At 39.5% G+C, this 18773-nt stretch overlaps 1 protein-coding gene across 8 annotated transcripts in view; it reads right to left on the bottom strand.

Annotated features, from left to right (window-relative positions):
• The window catches only part of TTLL5 (tubulin tyrosine ligase like 5), a 333039-nt gene that overhangs the window by 70141 nt on the left and 244125 nt on the right, over positions 1–18773 (bottom strand). For 6 of the 8 annotated variants that reach the window (XM_049898665.1, XM_049898666.1, XM_049898661.1 and 3 more), the window contains one exon: positions 1730–1947. The exons of the other annotated variants lie outside the window; for them this stretch is intronic. In XM_049898665.1, the coding sequence (XP_049754622.1) occupies positions 1730–1947 (218 nt within the window). The remainder of the gene's footprint in view (positions 1–1729; positions 1948–18773) is intronic. 8 annotated transcript variants of the gene reach the window in all.

Raw genomic sequence — 18773 nt, 5'->3', positions numbered from 1 at the left:
CCTTTCACCATACTTATTCAATCTGTATGTTGAGCAAATAATCCAAGAAGCTGGATTATATGAAGAACAACACAGCATCAGGATTGGAGGCAGACTCATTAACAACCTGTGATATGCAGAGGATACAACCTCGCTTGCTGAAAGCAAAGAGGACTTGAAGCACTTGCCAATGAAGATCAAAGACTATAGCCTTTTATATCGATTACATCTCAACATAAAGAAAACAAAAATCATCACAACTGGACCAATAAACGACATCATGATAAACAGAGAAAAGACTGAAGTTGTCAAGGATTTCATTTTACGTGGATCCACAACCAACTTCCATGGAAACAGCAGTCAAGAAATCAAACAAGCTCATTGAATGGACATGGGAAATACAGGGTGGAGAAGAGGCGATCTGTCACATTGTAGGGAGAGCAACTAGGGTCACGTAACAATGTGTGTTTAAGTTTTTGTATGAGAAACTGACTTGAACCGTAAACTTTCACTTAAAGCACATTAAAAAAAAAATCAAATGATGCATTGCACTGGGCATATCTGCTGCAAAAAAAACCCCTCTTTAAAGTGTTAAAAAGCAAAGATGTCACTTTAAGGACTGAGGTGTGCCTGACCTAAGCCATGGTATTTTCACTTGCCTCATATGCATGTGAAAGCTGCACAATGAATAAGGAAGACAGAAGAATTGATGCCTTTAAATTGTGGTGTTGGCAAAGAATAGTGAATACACCATGGACTGCCAGAAGAACTAACACATCTGTCTTGGAGGAAGTACAACCAGAATGCTCCTTAGCAACGAAGATGGCGAGACTTCAACTTGCTCACTTTGGACATGTTATCAGGAGGGATGAGTCCCTGGAGAAGGACATGATGCTTGGGAAAACTGGGGGTCATTGAAAAAGAGGAAGACCTTCAATGAGATGAACTGACATGTGGCTGCCAACAATGAGCTCAAACATAAAGATTTTGAGGATGGCGCAGGGCCAGGCAGTGTTTTTTCTGCTGTACATGGGGTCAATCATTACGAGTCAGAGCTACCTTAATGGCACCTAACAATGACAACATCATACAGCCAGAAATAGACATGAAGTTCCGGTACATGCTATGGCATGAATGAACCTTGAAAACATGCTAAGTGAAACAGGAAAGGAGCTGTGGTAGCACAGTGGTTAAATGTTTGTCTGCTAGCCGAAATGTTGGCAGTTCAAATTCCCCAGACACAAAGGGACAACTATTGTATTATCCCATTTATACAAAATATTTAGAACTGGCAAATGCATAGAGACAAAAGTATAACAGTGGTTACCAGTAGCTGGTGGCAGGGAAGAATGGACAGTTACCCATTTAGGTATACTGAATTTCTATTTGGGAAATAACAAACTTTTAGAAGTATATAGTGGTGATGGTTGTACAACATGGTGAAGGTTCCTACTGTTACTGAATTCTCCACTTAAAAATGGTTATACATATTTTACCACAATAAAATTGAAAAACAAAAAAATAAGAAAACAGTGCTTGTTCTTTGTACTGGGTAGAGTCCAATGTTTCAATAACTACCCAGGTGATTCTAATTTGTAGTTATGGTTGAGGACCAGAATTATCCTTTATTCTCCATCAAGTATTCTTGTTTTCAATACTTCATTACAAACTGTGTTGAAGGCTCAGTAGAGAGCACTACTAGCATAAAATTTGTATAACTCTGAAGAAACAATGAATATAGAAAACTTACTTGGAAGACTTCTGGGATGCTGACTTTCTGAGCACTTGTCTGTTATTGGATGGGGGTTTGGGGAGCAGGGAGGAGGATGAACTTGGAAGTGGCACCACTTTTTGTGGCAGTGTAATTGGCTTCTGGCCACTAGCTGTGGCACTTGAAATTCTGCAGCCTGCACCATTTTTCACTGACCATAAATTGGAGTTAGGTAGTGTCTGGCTGCCAAAGATTGCCTACAAGAAAAAACAAAAAAAACAACAAAAAAAACAAGATTGATGGAGATTCCCTTCACAACCCATTTGTTATATGGGAATAACGGGTTTGTAATCCTGAAATGAGGCAAAAGCAAAAGGGAAACTGTTAAAATAATTTTTTTAGGAACAACTTCTACCAAGCTGCTAGTACACATCTATGTTCAGAGAAGAAAAAATTTATTTTTTTTAATTTTTATTGGGCTCTGAGTGAAAGTTTACAACTTAAGTCAGTCTCTCATACAAAAGTTGATACACACCTTGCCATATACTCCTAATTGCTCTCCCTTTAATGAGACAGCACACTCCTTCCCTCCACTCTCTCTTTTCGTTTCCATTCTGCCAGCTTCTGACCCCCTCCGCCTGAGCTGTCATCTCCCCTCCAGATAGGAGATGCCAACAGTCTCATGTGTCTACTTGATTCAAGAAGCTCATTCTTCACCAGCATCATTTTCTATCCCATTGTCCAGTCCAATCCCTGTCTGAAGAGTTGCTTTGGAAATGATTCTTGTTATGGGCTAACAGAAGGTCTGGGGACCATGACCACCGGGCTCCTTCTAGTCTCCGTCAGAACACTCAGTCTGGTCTTTTTATGAGAATTTGGGGTCTGCATCTCACTGCTCTCCTGCTCCCTCAGGGGTTCTCTGTTGTGTTCCCTGTCAGGACAGTTATCAGTTGTAGCCGGGCACCAGCTAGTTCTTCCAGTCTCAGGCTGATACAGTTTCTGGTTTATGTGGCCCTTTCTGTCTCTTGGGCTCATAATTACCTTGTGTCTTGGTGTTCTTCATTCTGCTCTGCTCCAGGTGGGTTGAGACCATTTCATGCATCTTAGATGGCCGCTTGCTAGCGTTTAAGACCCCAGACACCACTCTCCAAAGTGGGATGCAGAATGTTTTCTTAATAGATTTTATTATGCCAATTGACTTAGGTGTCTCCTGAGACCATGGTCCCCAAACCCCTGTCCCTGCTACACTGGCCTTCGAAGCATTCAGTTTATTTAGGAAACTTCTTTGCTTTTGGTTTAGTACAGTTGTGCTGACCTCTCTTCTATTGTGTGTTGTCTTTGCCTTCGCCTAAAGTAGTTCTTATCTACTATCTAATTAGTGAATACCCCTCTCTCTCTCCCTCCCTCCCTTCTTTCCCCTTCTTGTAACCATCAAAGAATATATTCTTCTCTGTTTAAATTATTTCTTGAGTTCTCATACAATATGTCTTTTTGCAACTGACTAATTTCATTCAGCATAATGCCTTCCAGATTCCTCCATGTTATGAGTTTCACAGATTCATCACTGTTCTTTATCGATGCATAGTATTGCATTGTGTGAATACATCATAATTTATTTATCCATTCATCCGCTGATGGGCACCTTGGTTGCTTCCATCTTTTTGCTATTGTAAACAGTGCTGCAGTGAACATGGGTGTGCATATATCTGTTCATGTAAAGGCTCTTATTTCTCTAGGGTATATTCCAAGGAGTGGGATTGCTGGATTGTATGGAAGTTCTATTTCTAGCTTTTTTTTCTTAATAATTTTTATTGTGCTTTAAGTGAAAGTTTACAAATCAAGTCAGTCTCTCACACAAAAACCCATATACACCTTGCTACACACTCCTAATTACTCTCCCCCTAATGAGACAGCCTGCTCTCTCCCTCCACTCTCTCTTTTCGTGTCTACTTCGCCAGCTTCTAACCCCCTCCACCCTCTCATCTGCCTACCAGGCGTGAGATGCCAACATAGTGTCAAGTGTCTACCTGATCCAAGAAGCTCACTCCTCACCAGCATCCCTCTCCAACCCATCGTCCAGTCCAATCTATGTCTGAAGAGTTGGCTTCAGGAATGGTTCCTGTCCTGGGCCAACAGAAGGTCTGGGGGCCATGACCACCAGGGTCCTTCTAGTCTCAGTCAGACCATTAAGTCTGGTCTTTTTACGAGAATTTGGGGTCTGCATCCCACTGCTCTCCTGCTCCCTCAGGGGTTCTCTGTTGTGTTCCCTGTCAGGGCAGTCATCGGTTGTAGCCAGGCACCATCTAGTTCTTCTGGTCTCGGGATGATGTAGTTTCTGGTTCATGTGGCCCTTTCTGTCTCTTGGGCTCGTAATCACCTTGTGTCCATGGTGTTCTTCATTTTCCTTTGATCCAGGTGGATTAAGACCAATTGATGCATCTTAGATGGCTGCTTGATAGCATTTAAGACCCCAGACACCACTTTCCAAAGTGGGATGCAGAATGTTTTCTTAATAGATTTTATTATGCCAATTGACTTAGCTCTCCCCTGAAACCATGGTCCCCAGACCCCTGCCCCTGCTATGCTGGCCTTCAAAGCATTCAGTTTATTCAGGAAACTTCTGTTTTTGGTTTAGTCCAGTTGTGCTGACCTCCCCTGTATTGTGTGCTGTCTTTCCCTTCACCTAAAGTAGTTCCTATCTACTATCTAATTAGTGAATGGCCCCCTTCCACCCCCACCCCTAGTAACAACAAAAGAATGTTTTCTTCTCAGTTTAAACAATTTCTCAAGTTCTTATAATAGTGGTTCTTATACAATATTTGTCCTTTTGCAATTGACTGATTTCACTCAGCATAATGCCTTCCGGGTTCCTCCATGTTATGAAATGTTTCACAGATTCCTCACTGTTCTTTATCGATGTGTAGCATTCCATTGTGTGAATATACCATAATTTATTTATCCATTCATCTGTCGATGGGCACCTTGGTTGCTTCCATCTTTTTGCTATTGTAACAGTGCTGCAATAAACTTGGGTGTGCATATATCTGTTCATGTAAAGGCTCTTATTTCTCTAGGATATATTCCAAGGAGTGGGATTGCTGGATCTTATGGTAGTTCTATTTCTAGCTTTTTAAGGAAGTGCCAAATTGATTTCCAAAGTGGCTGTACCATTTTACATTCCCACCAGCAGTGTATAAGTGTTCCAATCTCTCCACAGCCTCTCCAACATTTAGTATTTTGTGTTTTTTGGATTAATGCCAGCCTTGTTGGAGTGAGATAAAATCTCATTATACTTTGGATTTGCATTTCTCTAATGGCTAATGATTGTGAACATTTTCTCATGTTTCTGTTAGCTACCTGAATGTCTTCTTCAGTGAAGTGTCTATTCATATCTTTTGCCCATTTTTTAATTGGGTTATTTATCTTTTTGTAGTTGAGTTTTTGCAGTATCATGTAGATTTTAGAGATCAGATGCTGATCGGAAATGTCATAGCTAAAAACTTTTTTCTAGTCTATATGTAGTCTTTTTACTCTTTTGGTGAAGTCTTTGGATGAGCATAGGTGTTTGATTTTTAGGAGCTCCCAGTTATCTAGTTTTTCTTCTGCATTCTAAATAATGTTTTGTATACTGTTTATGCCATGTATTTGGCTCCTAATCTTGTCCCTATTTTTTCTTCCATGATCTTTATCGTTTTAGATTTAGGTCTTTGATCCATTTTGAGTTAGTTTTTGTGCGTGGAGTGAGGTGTGGGTCTTGTTTCATTTTTTTTGCAGATGGATATCCAGTTATGCCAGCACCATTTGTTAAAATGACTGTTTTTTCCCCCATTTAACTGTTTTGGGGTCTTTGTCAAATATCAACTGCTCATATGTGGATGGATTTATGTCTGGATTCTCAATTCTGTTCCACTGGTCCATGTATCTGTTGTTGTACCAGTACCAGGCTGTTTTGACTACTGTGGCGGTATAACAGGTTCTAAAATCAGGTAAAGTAAGGCCTCCCACTTTGTTCTTCTTTTTCAGTAATGCCTTATTTATCCGGGGCCTCTTTCCCTTGCATATGAAGTTGGTGATTTGTTTCTCCATCTCATAAAGAATGTCGTTGGGATTTGGATCAGAACTGCATTAAATGTATAGATCGCTTTTGGTAGAATAGACATTTTTATAACGTTAAGTCTTCCTATCCACGAGCAAGGTATGTTTTTACACTTATGTAAGTCTCTTTTGGCTTCTTGCAGAAGTGTACTGTAGTTTTCTTTGTATAAGTCTTTTACATCTCTGGTAAGCTTTATTCCTAAGTATTTTATCTTCCTGGGGGCTACTGTAAATGGCGTTGATTTGGTGATTTCCTCTTGATGTTCTTTTTGTTGATGTAGAGGAATCCAACTGATTTTTGTGTGTTTATCTTGTATCCCGATACTCTGCTGAACTCTTCTACTAGCTTCTGTTTCTGGCTTTTTAAGGAAGCGCCAAATTGATTTCCAAAGTGGTTGTACCATCTTACATTCCCATCAGCAGTGTATAAGTGTTCCAGTCTCTCCGCAACCTCTCCAACATTTATTATTCTGTTTTTTGGATTAATGCCAGCCCTGTTGGAGTGAGATGGAATCTCATTGTAGTTTTGATTTGCATTTCTCTAATGGCTAATGACAGTGAGCATTTCCTCATGTATCTGTTAGCTACCTGAATGTCTTCTTTAGTGAAGTGCCTGTTCATATCCTTTGCCCCTTTTTTAATTGGGTTATTTATCTTTTTGTAGTTGAGTTTTTGCAGTATCATGTAGATTTTGGAGATCAGATGCCGATTGGAAATGTCATAGCTAAAAACTTTTTCGCAGTCTGTAGGTAATCTTCTTATTCTTTTGGTGAAGTCTTTGGATGAGCATAGGTGTTTGATTTTTAGGAGCTCCCAGTTATCTAGTTTCTCTTCTGCATTGTTAGTAATGTTTTATATACTGTTTATGCCATGTATTAGGGCTCCTAGCATTGTCTCTACTTTTTCTTCCATGATCTTTATCATTTTCAATTTTAGATTCAGGTCTTTGATCCATTTTGAGTTAGTTTTTGTGCATGGAGTGAGGTATGGGTCTTGTTTCATTTTTTTGCAGATGGATATCCAGTTATGCCAACAGCATTTGTTAAACAGACTGTCTTTTCCCCATTTAACTGATTTTGGGCCTTTGTCAAATATCAACTGCTCATATGTGGATGGATTTATGTCTGGATTCTCAGTTCTTTTCCACTGGTCTATGTATCTGTTGTTGTACCAGTACCAGGCTGTTTTGACTACTGTGGCGGTATAATAGGATCTAAAATCTGGTAGAGTGAGGCCTCCCACTTTGTTCTTCTTTTTCAGTAATGCTTTACTTATCCAGGGCCTCTTTCCCTTCCATATGAAGTTGGTGATTTGTTTCTCCATCTGATTAAAAAATGTCATTGGAATTTGGGTTGGAATTGCATTTTATAGATCACTTTTGGCAGAATAGACATTTTTACGATGTTAAGTCTGAACGAAAATCTCTTGAAGCAGAAAGTTGAGATGATTTTGTTGGAAGTATAGTTTGACGTACACTGAGCTAGGAATCAGGGCATCTGGCTGCTCCACATGCATGAATTAGAAAAGCATTTGGTCTCAGTTTCCCTCACTGTTAAACTGAACAACTATGTATTGTGTGTCTCCTACTGGGTGCCAAGTATTAGAACCATAACACAAAATAAAAACTGACTTGACACTCGACTCAGTTCCCCCCTACTCACAAAACTCTGAACTCCTCTAGAGGTTTTGCACACTTGAGGAAAGGGAAAAAAAAGCCAGTGTAGCTAGGGCATGGTGAGCTAAGGGAGGGAGTGGAAAGAGATGAGGCTGGAAGAAAAACCAGATCATGCATGGCCTTGGGGGCCCTGTGAGTATTTTTAGAATTCTGTTGTCAAAATACCTTGTTGACCTAAAGATTAATATAAAATTTTAAGTTTGAAAACACTTCCAAAGTAAAATTATTATATGAATACAAGATCAACACAAGGGTACTTTTGTTTAGAGGGTAAGCCTTCAAATAAAGATCTAAAAATCACCATCTAAACATTAAAAAGACCAATATATATCTGTAGTTCAGGTGTAAATAATGTGTTTCCTCAAAAAAGTCTGACAATGAATTAACTTATCAGAAAGTGTCACAAATTTTGTTCCTGATGCTCTAATACTATTAACACCACTGTCAATATGCAAGCACTCTAAGAGCTTTACATTTGAAATCATATTAAGAGAAAATTAACAAAATTGACAAAATAGTACTTCTTATTAATAGGTCTTCTGGCAATTGATTCCCATTTATAATTCCTCCATTTAAACAGACATGAGAGAAACATCATTTCCTTATGGGAAGGCCCAAAGGAAAGAGATGAGATGCTCTTAGAAAATATTCACCTCTTAGGTAGACTTCACTAGTATTATTGTTGGCCTTTATGAATTTTAGTTTTTAAGATTTAAAAGATGCACTGGGTAGCTGTAGTAAAATGTAAACCAACTCTTCTATACCATATCTTGGAGTGTTCCATTTCAGGGAAAGGTGTCCAAAGGTCCTGGGCTAGGCAGATATGAGAAGAATCAAATATGTTTGGCAGAGGCATGTGACAAAGAAGAACAAAGAGATTTCAGAGATAAAGGATCTGATTATTCTCAAACTGACCAATCTGAAATGTTCCCCATCTCTGCAAACCACCTGATGGGGAAACTGAAGAGTTATTAGTTCTTCCCAATATCTGATACAAAGAAGAGGAATAAAAAATGTCCTAACATTTTGGGCAAAGCCAGAAGGGCAGCAGTGGTGACTGTATAGGTAGGGAGGTCGTCAGATGTCCCAGAAGGGCTGAGCAGCCCTGACTGCTCCAGCAAGCCTTCTGAGGACAAGCCACCAAAGGGTCCTGCAAGAAATCAGGCTTCTGGGACTAACTCTAAAACAAACCCATTCCTTCCAACCACTGTTTCCATATGTGAGGGCTTCAAAATCTGTGGGTGGAGATGCAGCTGGAAGGAAGAAAGGAGGCAGGAATGAGTTATACTGGGTTTCTATTTTTACTATTACATCCCAATAAATGAGCATAAATGTGAAGAGTACTTGAGAAATGCCTTATTCAGGATGGAGGAGACCAGAAATCAGAATGAGGCTGAGGAGTTCCACACTGGACCACCAATAAGCAAGTTCATTGGATGAGTAGTAGAGGAGGAAAAACCATTGTCAGTAAAGAGCTCTTAGAAATACAAATATTCTTTATTGGGTTAGATTTTTCATGTTGTGAGGGAAAAGCCATCTGTAAGAACTTCTATTCAGTAAAATGTTGACATGGTGACAACTTAACCATCTTTCCAAATTCATTGAGTTCTTTCCTTAATCTTTCTGGGGTCTCTAAATTAAAAAAAAAATGAGTGAAGAGAGTAAGATCAGAACAGTGAGATAGTTAGCTCTTACTTGTGTAAAAAAAAGTACACACATATACATACATATATACACAAATAATACAAGTGACAATAAATACAAGTGACAATACACAACGGAAATGTATCTGATTAATTTTTGTTTCACCCACTATGCCTAAAAGAATGCCCTGCACCTGAAAGGTGCTTATTAAATTTACTCCATGAATGAAAAAAGCATGATACAACCATTCATCTTTTATTAGCAACAACTAAATTCCTACGTGTGTACCTGGCTACTATCACTGAATGTTTTACTCAAAGATTCTACTGGAGAATCCTGATCAAAAGGGAGAAATGAAGAACAGAATTTCAAATTCTCATGGAATCCAAACTTTCTGGAACCATGCGGGGTGGATGAACCCCTGAAACAACTGCGTTTCGATAATCTTTAAACCTTAAACCAAAAATATCCCCTGAATTCTTCTTAAAACCAAACAATAGTTTAGCTTAACAAGTAAAGAATATCTGCCTTCAGCATTGTTTTCTTTTAAGATCTATCTATATGGGATGAAGGTGACAACAGCAACTAGAAAGATTAGATAAACTTAGGAGGCAGTGAGTTTATGTGAACGGGAGAAGAATAATTTTGAAAAGGAAGGTGAAAATAATTTGCACAACTTGAAAATGTAATCAATGTCACTGATTCACAAGTGTTTGTGAAAGGTAGTTGGTTAAGTATTTTTTCAACATATCTCTAGTCTTATGATGATGTCTGCCAGCTGTGAAAGTAAACTCTCAAAATAAAAACGTATGTTTAGGTTCCCCAGATCGTATTTACTCAATTCCCTTTGGCAGAAATAATCTTCTATTCTTCTAAACACTTACAAAAAGTTATTTATATGCCTTTTGTCACATTCTACTTTGTATTACAGCCATTTATGTATGTGTTTTTCCTCCTTTCTGGGCAGTACATTCTGGACATGGCTGGATTTGTATCTGGTTAATTTTTTTTCACCCACAATGCCTAGTAGAACACCTTGTTCATAAATGGTGCTTAACAAACATTTACTCCATGAATGACAAAAAATAATTATACCAAATAGTCATCTTTTACTAAACCCAATGCTAGCGAGTCAATTCTGATTCACTTTAGCAACAACTAAATACCTATACAAGAAAACAGGTGAGTGAGGGTCTACATACAGATGTAACCTTATAATAGGACTACTCCCTGAACTTTGTACACTGCCTAGTGTTTTCTGTGTCAAATTATGCTCAGTCACAAAATGTAAGTAAATCCTTCTGCAGGTACTAAACAAAAATAAATGCACCTTCCTAGATGCAAATTTTATAGTAGGAGCTTAGACACTGATGTCCTATTCTAAAATTAGTCTTTACTTAAAAACAACAAAAAAAATTGGATGTGTGTGTATGTGTTGGATGTGTGTGTGTGTGTGTGTGTGTTGGGGGGGTGTGAGTTCTGTTACATGCAGCCAAATGGATTCCTAAATGACATGAGAAACAAATCTCAATCTACCACAGATTCAAGCTTGCTTAAAATCCAATGCATGCCCCGAGACACCCTTTAAACCTGGAACTGAAACCACTTCTGGAGATCACCATTAAGTTAAATGATAGGTTAGCTCATGAAATAAATGACATCACCTATAAGTAATTATGGTGCTCTTAAAACAAACAAACAAACAAACAAACTATATGAGACCAAACAGCCAACATTTACGTTAAAATAAAGACGAGAAGGTAAGGGGGGGAGGGAGGGAGGGAAGCTACATTAATGGAAATGGAACAACCAGAATGGAAATAATGAGAATGTTGACACGTTGTAAAAAATGTAACCGATATCACTGAACAATATGCATAGAAATTGTTAAATGGAAACCTAATTTGCTGTGTAAATTTTTGCCAAAAACACAATATTATTAAAAAAATAAATAAGGCACCAAAGATTGAATAAATTCCTGCAAAGAAATAACCCACATGTGACTAAGCCCCTCCCTCTTTTGTTTTTTAACAACCTCACAATAAAAATAATGTGAACACACGTACACAGAAAAATCCAAAGCAACATAAATGTACTGCATCTCAAAAAGCAGATATTCTTTCCAGATACTGCAAAAACCTTCTAGGTTGTGACTGTAGTTTGATGTTCACACTCTAATATACTCAATGGATAATGAAATGATTACAATTCCATACCATCTGAAACGCCAAAGAGTCAGTAATCTACATTACTGCAAATTCTAAGGTGTTTCACTGAAACCACAGCTAAGTGGGATGGGATTAAGCAGTCAAGTCTGACAAGAAGAAACCCAGGAAAACACCCAGGTAATGTTATCAGCAGACATATAAATGGGTGTTTAGACTAGTGACAGAAATCAGCCTTCCCAGACCCCCCATCACCTATATTGGCTCTAACCTAACCCAACTGCACCAACTAAAGACACAATGACTGCTTTGTCTTGTGGTGTTCATTATTTGTCGTAGAAGGACAGAAGAATTCTATGAAGTTCTCTCTATATAATTTCTAAGAAATGTGAGGTTTGGATATACCATATTGGCCTCTACACTTGTGGGTTAATAATCCAGGATGGGGACTATACCATCATCAGGCAATGGCCTGGGAATGTGAGAGCTGTGTAAGCACTGGCCCCTACTCAAGACCCGGTCAACACATACACGACTTTTGCTTCTTTATTGGGTATGGGAAACAGCTATGCTACAGCAAGGAGACTCAGAGAAACCACAGTTTGAGGGCTGGCCTGGCCCCAGGCAAAAGGCTGGAAAGAACCTCCTTCTCCCACAACAGAAGGGTACTCATGGGTGGGAAGGAGGAATTTCTGATAGACAGAACACAGACTGTAACTTGGAAGCCTACAGGGAAACAAGATCTGGGCTCTCTTGCTAGAAAGATAATGCTGTTCAGAGATTAAATTCTGGGTGGCTTTTTTTTTTTTTCATTTTTTATTTATTCCTTTCAGAAAAACACTCCTCCTTTTAGCCTTCACCCAGGCTTCTTGGTGATGGACCAAAGCTGGATGACTATTTGTAGTGAAATAACTCTCTAAATTCATTTTTTGAGAATTAAGGGAGATAAAGTAGGCAAAAGCTAATCTCTATTTGAGTGGGCTAGTGTCTCTTAGCCAGCCTCTTTTTACAGCCCCTTTGCACAAAAGTCTGATTTCCGAGGAGCAAATATTTCTAGGCATTATTCTCCCCATGTAAGATTTTGTCCTAACTTGGATAAAGTTCCTACGACATATTATACAAAGCCACTTCTGGTATGTTTCTCCCTGGCTGCTCAACTGCTGCGACAGTACATTTTCCTGAGCGTGTAAACTGCTCATCATTCACCTCACCCCAGCCAGGCTGAGAGCTGTTCAATGAAGAGAAACACATTACGACTCTTGTGCAACCATATGATGCTGCAAAAAGCTCAGGGCCAAGGTGAGGGTGAGGGTAGCTGTTTCTATCTTGGGAACAAGCTTCCAAAAGGCCTTTGTCTCACATTGTATGGAGCTCTTGGCTGTTTTCCATTCACAATGTTTGTCAGCTGGGACAAGATTGGAGGCTGAGCAAGAGAAACAGAGTACAACTACAAAGCACCAGGCAGTGTTATGACCCCGACAGGGATGGGGCAGAAAACCAGAACACGCTACCGTTCATAGAGAGAGACCAACCATACAAGTATCTCAGACAGGACACTGAGCTTCCCTCTGGTATGCAGCCTTGCATCTCCAAAACCAATTAAGAAGCTCCTTCTCCTTTAGCAACTAGAAAAGGCTCTTCCTAGTTCAAATGATCTACTCTAGAAGATGTGAATACAAGTCCTTACCCTCACAGAATTTAGGAGAAACTATTATCCACCTACCCAGTGAAACCAGTGTACTTCAGTCTCTAAATCAACTGTACTTGCTAAGATTTGAGAAGCAACGCAGGCAATTAGAAACAAATCCAAATATAGTCAGCAGGCCTCAGACTGCTTCATGTAACCAAACTGAAGGTAACATCAGTAGTCTCTGAGTTGGTTTTTCAATAGTATGGAGACACTTGTACTGATCTTGGGCTGGGTATGGGTTACGACCAAAAAAGCCCAATTGTGAAGCAGCTAACTAAGGCCGAGAGGACGACCATGACCATAAAACCCAGTGAAATTAACCAGCTCTAAGACATCAAACTGATGACCTTCCCTCACTAGCAACTGCCTCACCCTCATCCCATTCTAACAGAACCAATTCACCATATTAGAAAAGACTGACTTTCCGATGGCAAGTTTAGATTCATATGAGCTGTACAGATTGTACTTTCATTTCCATTTCTTTTGTATCTATCCCTTAACACTCAGTAGACAATGTTTGACCACTGACACCACACACACAGATTGGCAGACTGAGGTTTTTTGTTTTTTTGAAACACTTTAATACATGTTCATTAGAAAAAGGAAAACAGTTTTAAAAGTCATTTTCTAATTCTACATTCAGAGATAACCTCTGTTAACATTTATACTTTTGTCTATGTACATATACTTAATTTCGTGTGCTTACAAAAAATGGGATCATATGATACTCAATATTCTGTAGTCTATTTTTCCACTCAAATATCTGTATTGAGCATATTTTCATACCTATAATGGTAGATATAGCTCACTGTTTTAAATAACCAAGTATAAGTTAAAAAGGTGATTAATGCTTCCTGAGTCTTGGACTTCTCTAAAATACTTCCTTTAAAATCATTTTTACCAATTTCTGCTTCCCGCACAGGGGTTTAACTAAAATCTCCAAACTAAAATTATGATGCTACATATATTTAAGAGAACATTTAATACACAATAATAAAAGCAATTAATTTTTATTAAGCTTTTACCATGAGTCAGCATCGTTTTAAGTGCTTTACATATTATCATCTTAATTAATCCTCCCGGCCATTTGAGGTAGTTCCCATCATCATCTCCATTTTAGAAAAGAAATTAAGAGACAAAAAGGTTAATTTGTTGAGGATCACACAGCTCGGAAGTAGTAAGCTGGAACTCAGGCCCTTGGAGTCTGATATAACAGCCCCACGGCAGTACGCTGCCTTCCTTAGTTATGTTGTGTTGACTACCTTTCAAAGCAAACATATCTAAAGCAAATCTCCTTTCCAAAGCAGATCTAAAGCAAACCTAGCAACGTGCCCAATTTTCATCAGATGAACCTAAAAGAGACTTCATTCGTTTTACTCCAAGATCGTTCTTTTTATGGAGAAAAAAAGGCTGAAAAACTTTGTACACATATAATGAGGCTTGGTGGCTCAACGGTTAAGCGCCTGGCTGCCAAGTGAAAGGCTGGCGGTTTGAACTGACCCAGCAGCTCCACGGGAGAAAGACCTGGCAATCTGCTGCTGTGAAGATTACAGCCTCGGAAACCCTATAGGGCAGTTCTACTCTGTCACATGAGGTCATTATGAGTTGAAACTGAGTTGACGACACCTAACAATAACAACAACACATATTTACACACACACACACACACACACGGTCAAGTTTTCTGGTTAGGATTAAAACCACTGCCACTGAGTAGGTTTGGACTCATAGGGACCCTACAGGGCAAAGTAGAACTGCTCTATAGGGTTTCCAAGGCTGTAAATCTTTACAGAAGCAGACTGCTACATCTTTCTCCCACAGAGTGGCTGATGGGTTCAAACCACTGACCTTCTGGTTAGCAGCCAAGCACTTTACCCACTGCACCACCAGGGTCCCTTAGGTTAAGATTACTACAGCTGATTTGGAAAAAGGTAATGTCAAGAGATCAATAATGACCCCAGAATGAGAGCTCGACTGGTTAAAAAAAAAATCCATAGCTTCATTTTCAATTGTCGCTTTTATCTTTAATTCGGTAGTAGTTTTATTTGTGTATCAGGGCCCTTGTTGTTCTAATAGGAACTCCGGTGGCACGGTGGTTAAAGCAATTGATTGCTAATTGAAAGGATGGTGGTTGGAAACTTCAGGAGAAAGATGTGGCAGTCTGCTTCCGTAGAGATTAACAGCCTTGGAAACCCTATAGGGTCGCTATGAGTCAGAATCGACTTAATGACAGTGGGTTTGGGTTGGGTTCTTCTAATAACATGTCTGTGTCTTCCTGTCATGGATTGAATTGTGTCCCCCAAAATGTGTGTCAACTTGGCTAGGCCATGAATCCCAGTGACTGTCCACCATTTTGTCATCTGATGTGATTTTCCTATATGTTGTAAATCCTACCTGTATAATGTTAATGAGACAGAATTAGAGGCAGTTATGTTAATGAGGCAGGACCCAATCTACAAGATTAGGTTGTGTCTTAAATCAATCTCTTTAGAGATATATAAGGGAGAAGCAAGCAGAGAGACGGGGGACCTCATGCCATCAAGAATGAAGAACCAGGAGGGGAGTGTGCCTTTTGGACCCAGGTTCCCTGTGCTGAAAAGCTCCTAGACCAGGGAAAATGGATGACAAGAGCCTTTCCCCCGAGCCGACGGAGAGAGAAAGCCTCACCCTGGAACTGGTGCCCTGAATTCGGGCTTCTAGCCTTGTGAACTGTGAGAGAATAAACTTCTCTTTGTTGAAGTCACCCACTTGTGGTATTTCTGTTATAGCAGTACTGGGTAACTAAGACACTTAGTGTCCTGTCAGTGAAATGAAATAATTAGATAAAGTAATTTCTAAATTCCTTTCCAACTTTAAGTTCTGAGTTTACACTTGTCTAACTTCAAATGTAAGTCATCTTATTATGCTCAAAATCTCACATGCCAGACCTACTATGCATATCTTGCACAGCCTTTCCTGCCATCTGCTTACTGGGCATTTTTCCTGTGGCTGCAGGCTGTAAAAGATGAGGTCTTTCATTCATCTCACACAAAGTCATGCTGTGAGCCCCTCACATTCTCAAAGACACACAGATATAAACCACAGGTCCCAGACTGAGGGGAGGGAAGGGAACAAAACTAGTTACCAGGCAGCTGTAGCAAAACCATATTTTAAGGACATACAGCAAACGAGATCGATACCAAGCAGCTGGTAGGTAAACAGTTGCCTCTGAACACGCTCACGAACAAGTTAGAGCTCTGCATTTTGATTACTGAACATCAACACTTTCTTTTATCTTTTTGTGCTTGGGAGTGTGTAGCAGCAGCAGCAGCAGCAGCAGAAGCAATAAGCCAGAAGCCATCTGCACGATGGTAAATGTGTACAATGAGAAGTAAAGGAAGGGTGGTACAGTGGAAAAGATGAGGCCTTTGAAAGCCCTGACTTGGTTTGAACATTATCTTTGCAATGAATCAGCTGTGTGACTTTGGGTAAGTTACTTGTATTCTTTGAGCCTCTATTTCCTCACTAGTGGAATGGAGATAATACCCCATCTGGCATGCAAGAGGCACTCATGATACATCCCTTTCTCTGCCCCTCACTGGTAGGGTAGGGACAGTACCCTAGCAGCAGCTTAGAAAACCACCTTAGGATAGAAAGCTTCTACTACTATCATTAATGACTGAATAGAATGAACTGTCTATATTGTAAGAATACCTTAAGAATATATTTATATGGTATTGAAAAGGTTAAGCATAATAGCAATCACGCAATGATGTCATCTGTGGTATTCATATTTGTAGGCACCGCCATGTTTCTAGGTAGTCTTTTCAAAAACACCTATTATAGAAATAAAATTAAAATAGTATCACCAGTAACGATAACAGGGTTAAAAGGACAAAGTGGTAAATGGAGAGAGAATGCCTATGTTATTAATACCAATCCACACAAGTGCTCTAAACCTCCAAACTTCCAGAAGGTATTTCAGGATACTGCAAGACATCGGTAGTCCCTGGCTCTACTGTCTAATAATAAAAGCAAAAGGGGGGTAGGCGTTGTAAAGTATGGGCATGCCTCCTTAAGACACTTCTCTAAGAATATGAAGCAATTAGGATAATGCCTGGGCCTAAGTGTAAATATGTTTAGTAAATCTCTTCTTGTGAGGCAGTGCCTATAAAAAGTAGGAGCCTGGTTAAGATATCTGAGAACAACTTTTCAAATACAGTTTTACAGGTAAATCTCTTCTTGTGAGGCAGTGCCTATAAAAAGTAGGAGCCTGGTTAAGATATCTGAGAACAACTTTTCAAATACAGTTTTACAGGTATCAATAGGTACTTGTTGTTACATATATGAACTGCAATTCCAGATTTATGTAATAATACAGGCATAAAAAAAAATATAGCTACTATTTATTGAATGCCTACTAAGCGTCAGGTGTTTTACTGTATTATTGGGAGGCAATATATACTATGACAGTCAAGAACTTGGATGCTGGAGGTTGAAGGACCTGGGTTCAAATACCAGCTCTACCATTTAAAACTTACATGGCCCCGAGAAAGTTACATAATGCTCTGAAGGTCTCTTTCTTCACTTGGAAAATGGGGCTACTAAGAGGGCAGTTGTGATGATACAATAAGATAATACAGGTAAGATAAACACCTGGTTCAGACTGACACATGGTAACATATTGAGGGTTATAATATTCATGATAACCTACAAGGTACATATGATCACCTAAATTAGACATAAGGAAAATGAGGTTCAGAAAAGTTTGAATAACACATTTCAGGTCACAGACCTCACAGGGCCAAGAGTTTACCCAAGGATTCTCTGATTCTAAAGCCTGCCTAGACTGCCTATTTCCATAACATGAATGTAGCTTTACACATATTATTTCATGCATTTTCAATGTCTATCTTTAGGTAAGAAGAGTTTGGTTTGGCAAAAATCTGCTAAATCAAATGGTCCTAGGAAAATAAATAATAATTTAAAAGCTAGAAGTTAAGTGGTATATGAATTTCCGATAAAGGCCACAAGGAAAAACAAGATAGAACAAAACAAAAGAAGCAGTAGGTTATGAGAGTTAAGTCAACGTGCTGCAGGAACTCAAGCGCACACATGTAAGTTCCTCTCCTTGCACGCCCTAGTCCAACCTTCTTCCCTGGTAGGCCGTTAGAAAGACGTCTGAAGAAGCCTCCTGCATCACTGGGCTGCTCGCCTGCTTTCTTTGTGCCATGCCGAGGAGCTAGCATGTTATTGCTGGCTGCCCGAAAAAAGACCGGGTACCTGCTGAATTTCTCCTTCTCTTCCCTCCCCCACAACACAAACACAGCAGCTGAAGGGCTTGGAGAAACCCTATTAATTCCTGCAGGGGGGCAAAATTTTTCTAGACACATGCAATGAACTTTTAGGAGCTGAACAACAACAGTTGGCGGGGCTTATACGGGAAATCCTTCCACACCTGTGAGGTTGTGCGTGTATACACATACTATAAGCAAAAAGCTTGCCACAAATTACACACAAGATGTTACTGGCACACAGAAAGACCCCCTGATGCTAACACTGAGCTGCCCAAGCCCCGCCTGTTATAGGTACATTGGTCTCTGCTGGCCTTATGGAGCCTACGTTAGTCTGGTAAAACTGGGCATGATGGGAAGGGGGAAGTGAAGGACAAATGGGGTAGAAGGTTGAGAAGAATTCAGGATGTACCATTTTTTCCTACTTCAGGGCTACCTTACTAATGTGGAAGATTAAGTTTACTAAAGTTGAAGGGCTTTGGAAAGAGAATGAAGGGAACCAGTGGAGAATCAAGACGTTTAAAAAATAAACCTCCCACGG

Source organism: Elephas maximus, chromosome 10 (genome assembly GCF_024166365.1).
Source record: "Elephas maximus indicus isolate mEleMax1 chromosome 10, mEleMax1 primary haplotype, whole genome shotgun sequence".
NCBI classification, from domain to species: Eukaryota; Metazoa; Chordata; class Mammalia; order Proboscidea; family Elephantidae; genus Elephas; species Elephas maximus.
Note: the sequence above shows the minus strand (reverse complement) of the source record. Positions and strands in the feature narration are given on the sequence as shown.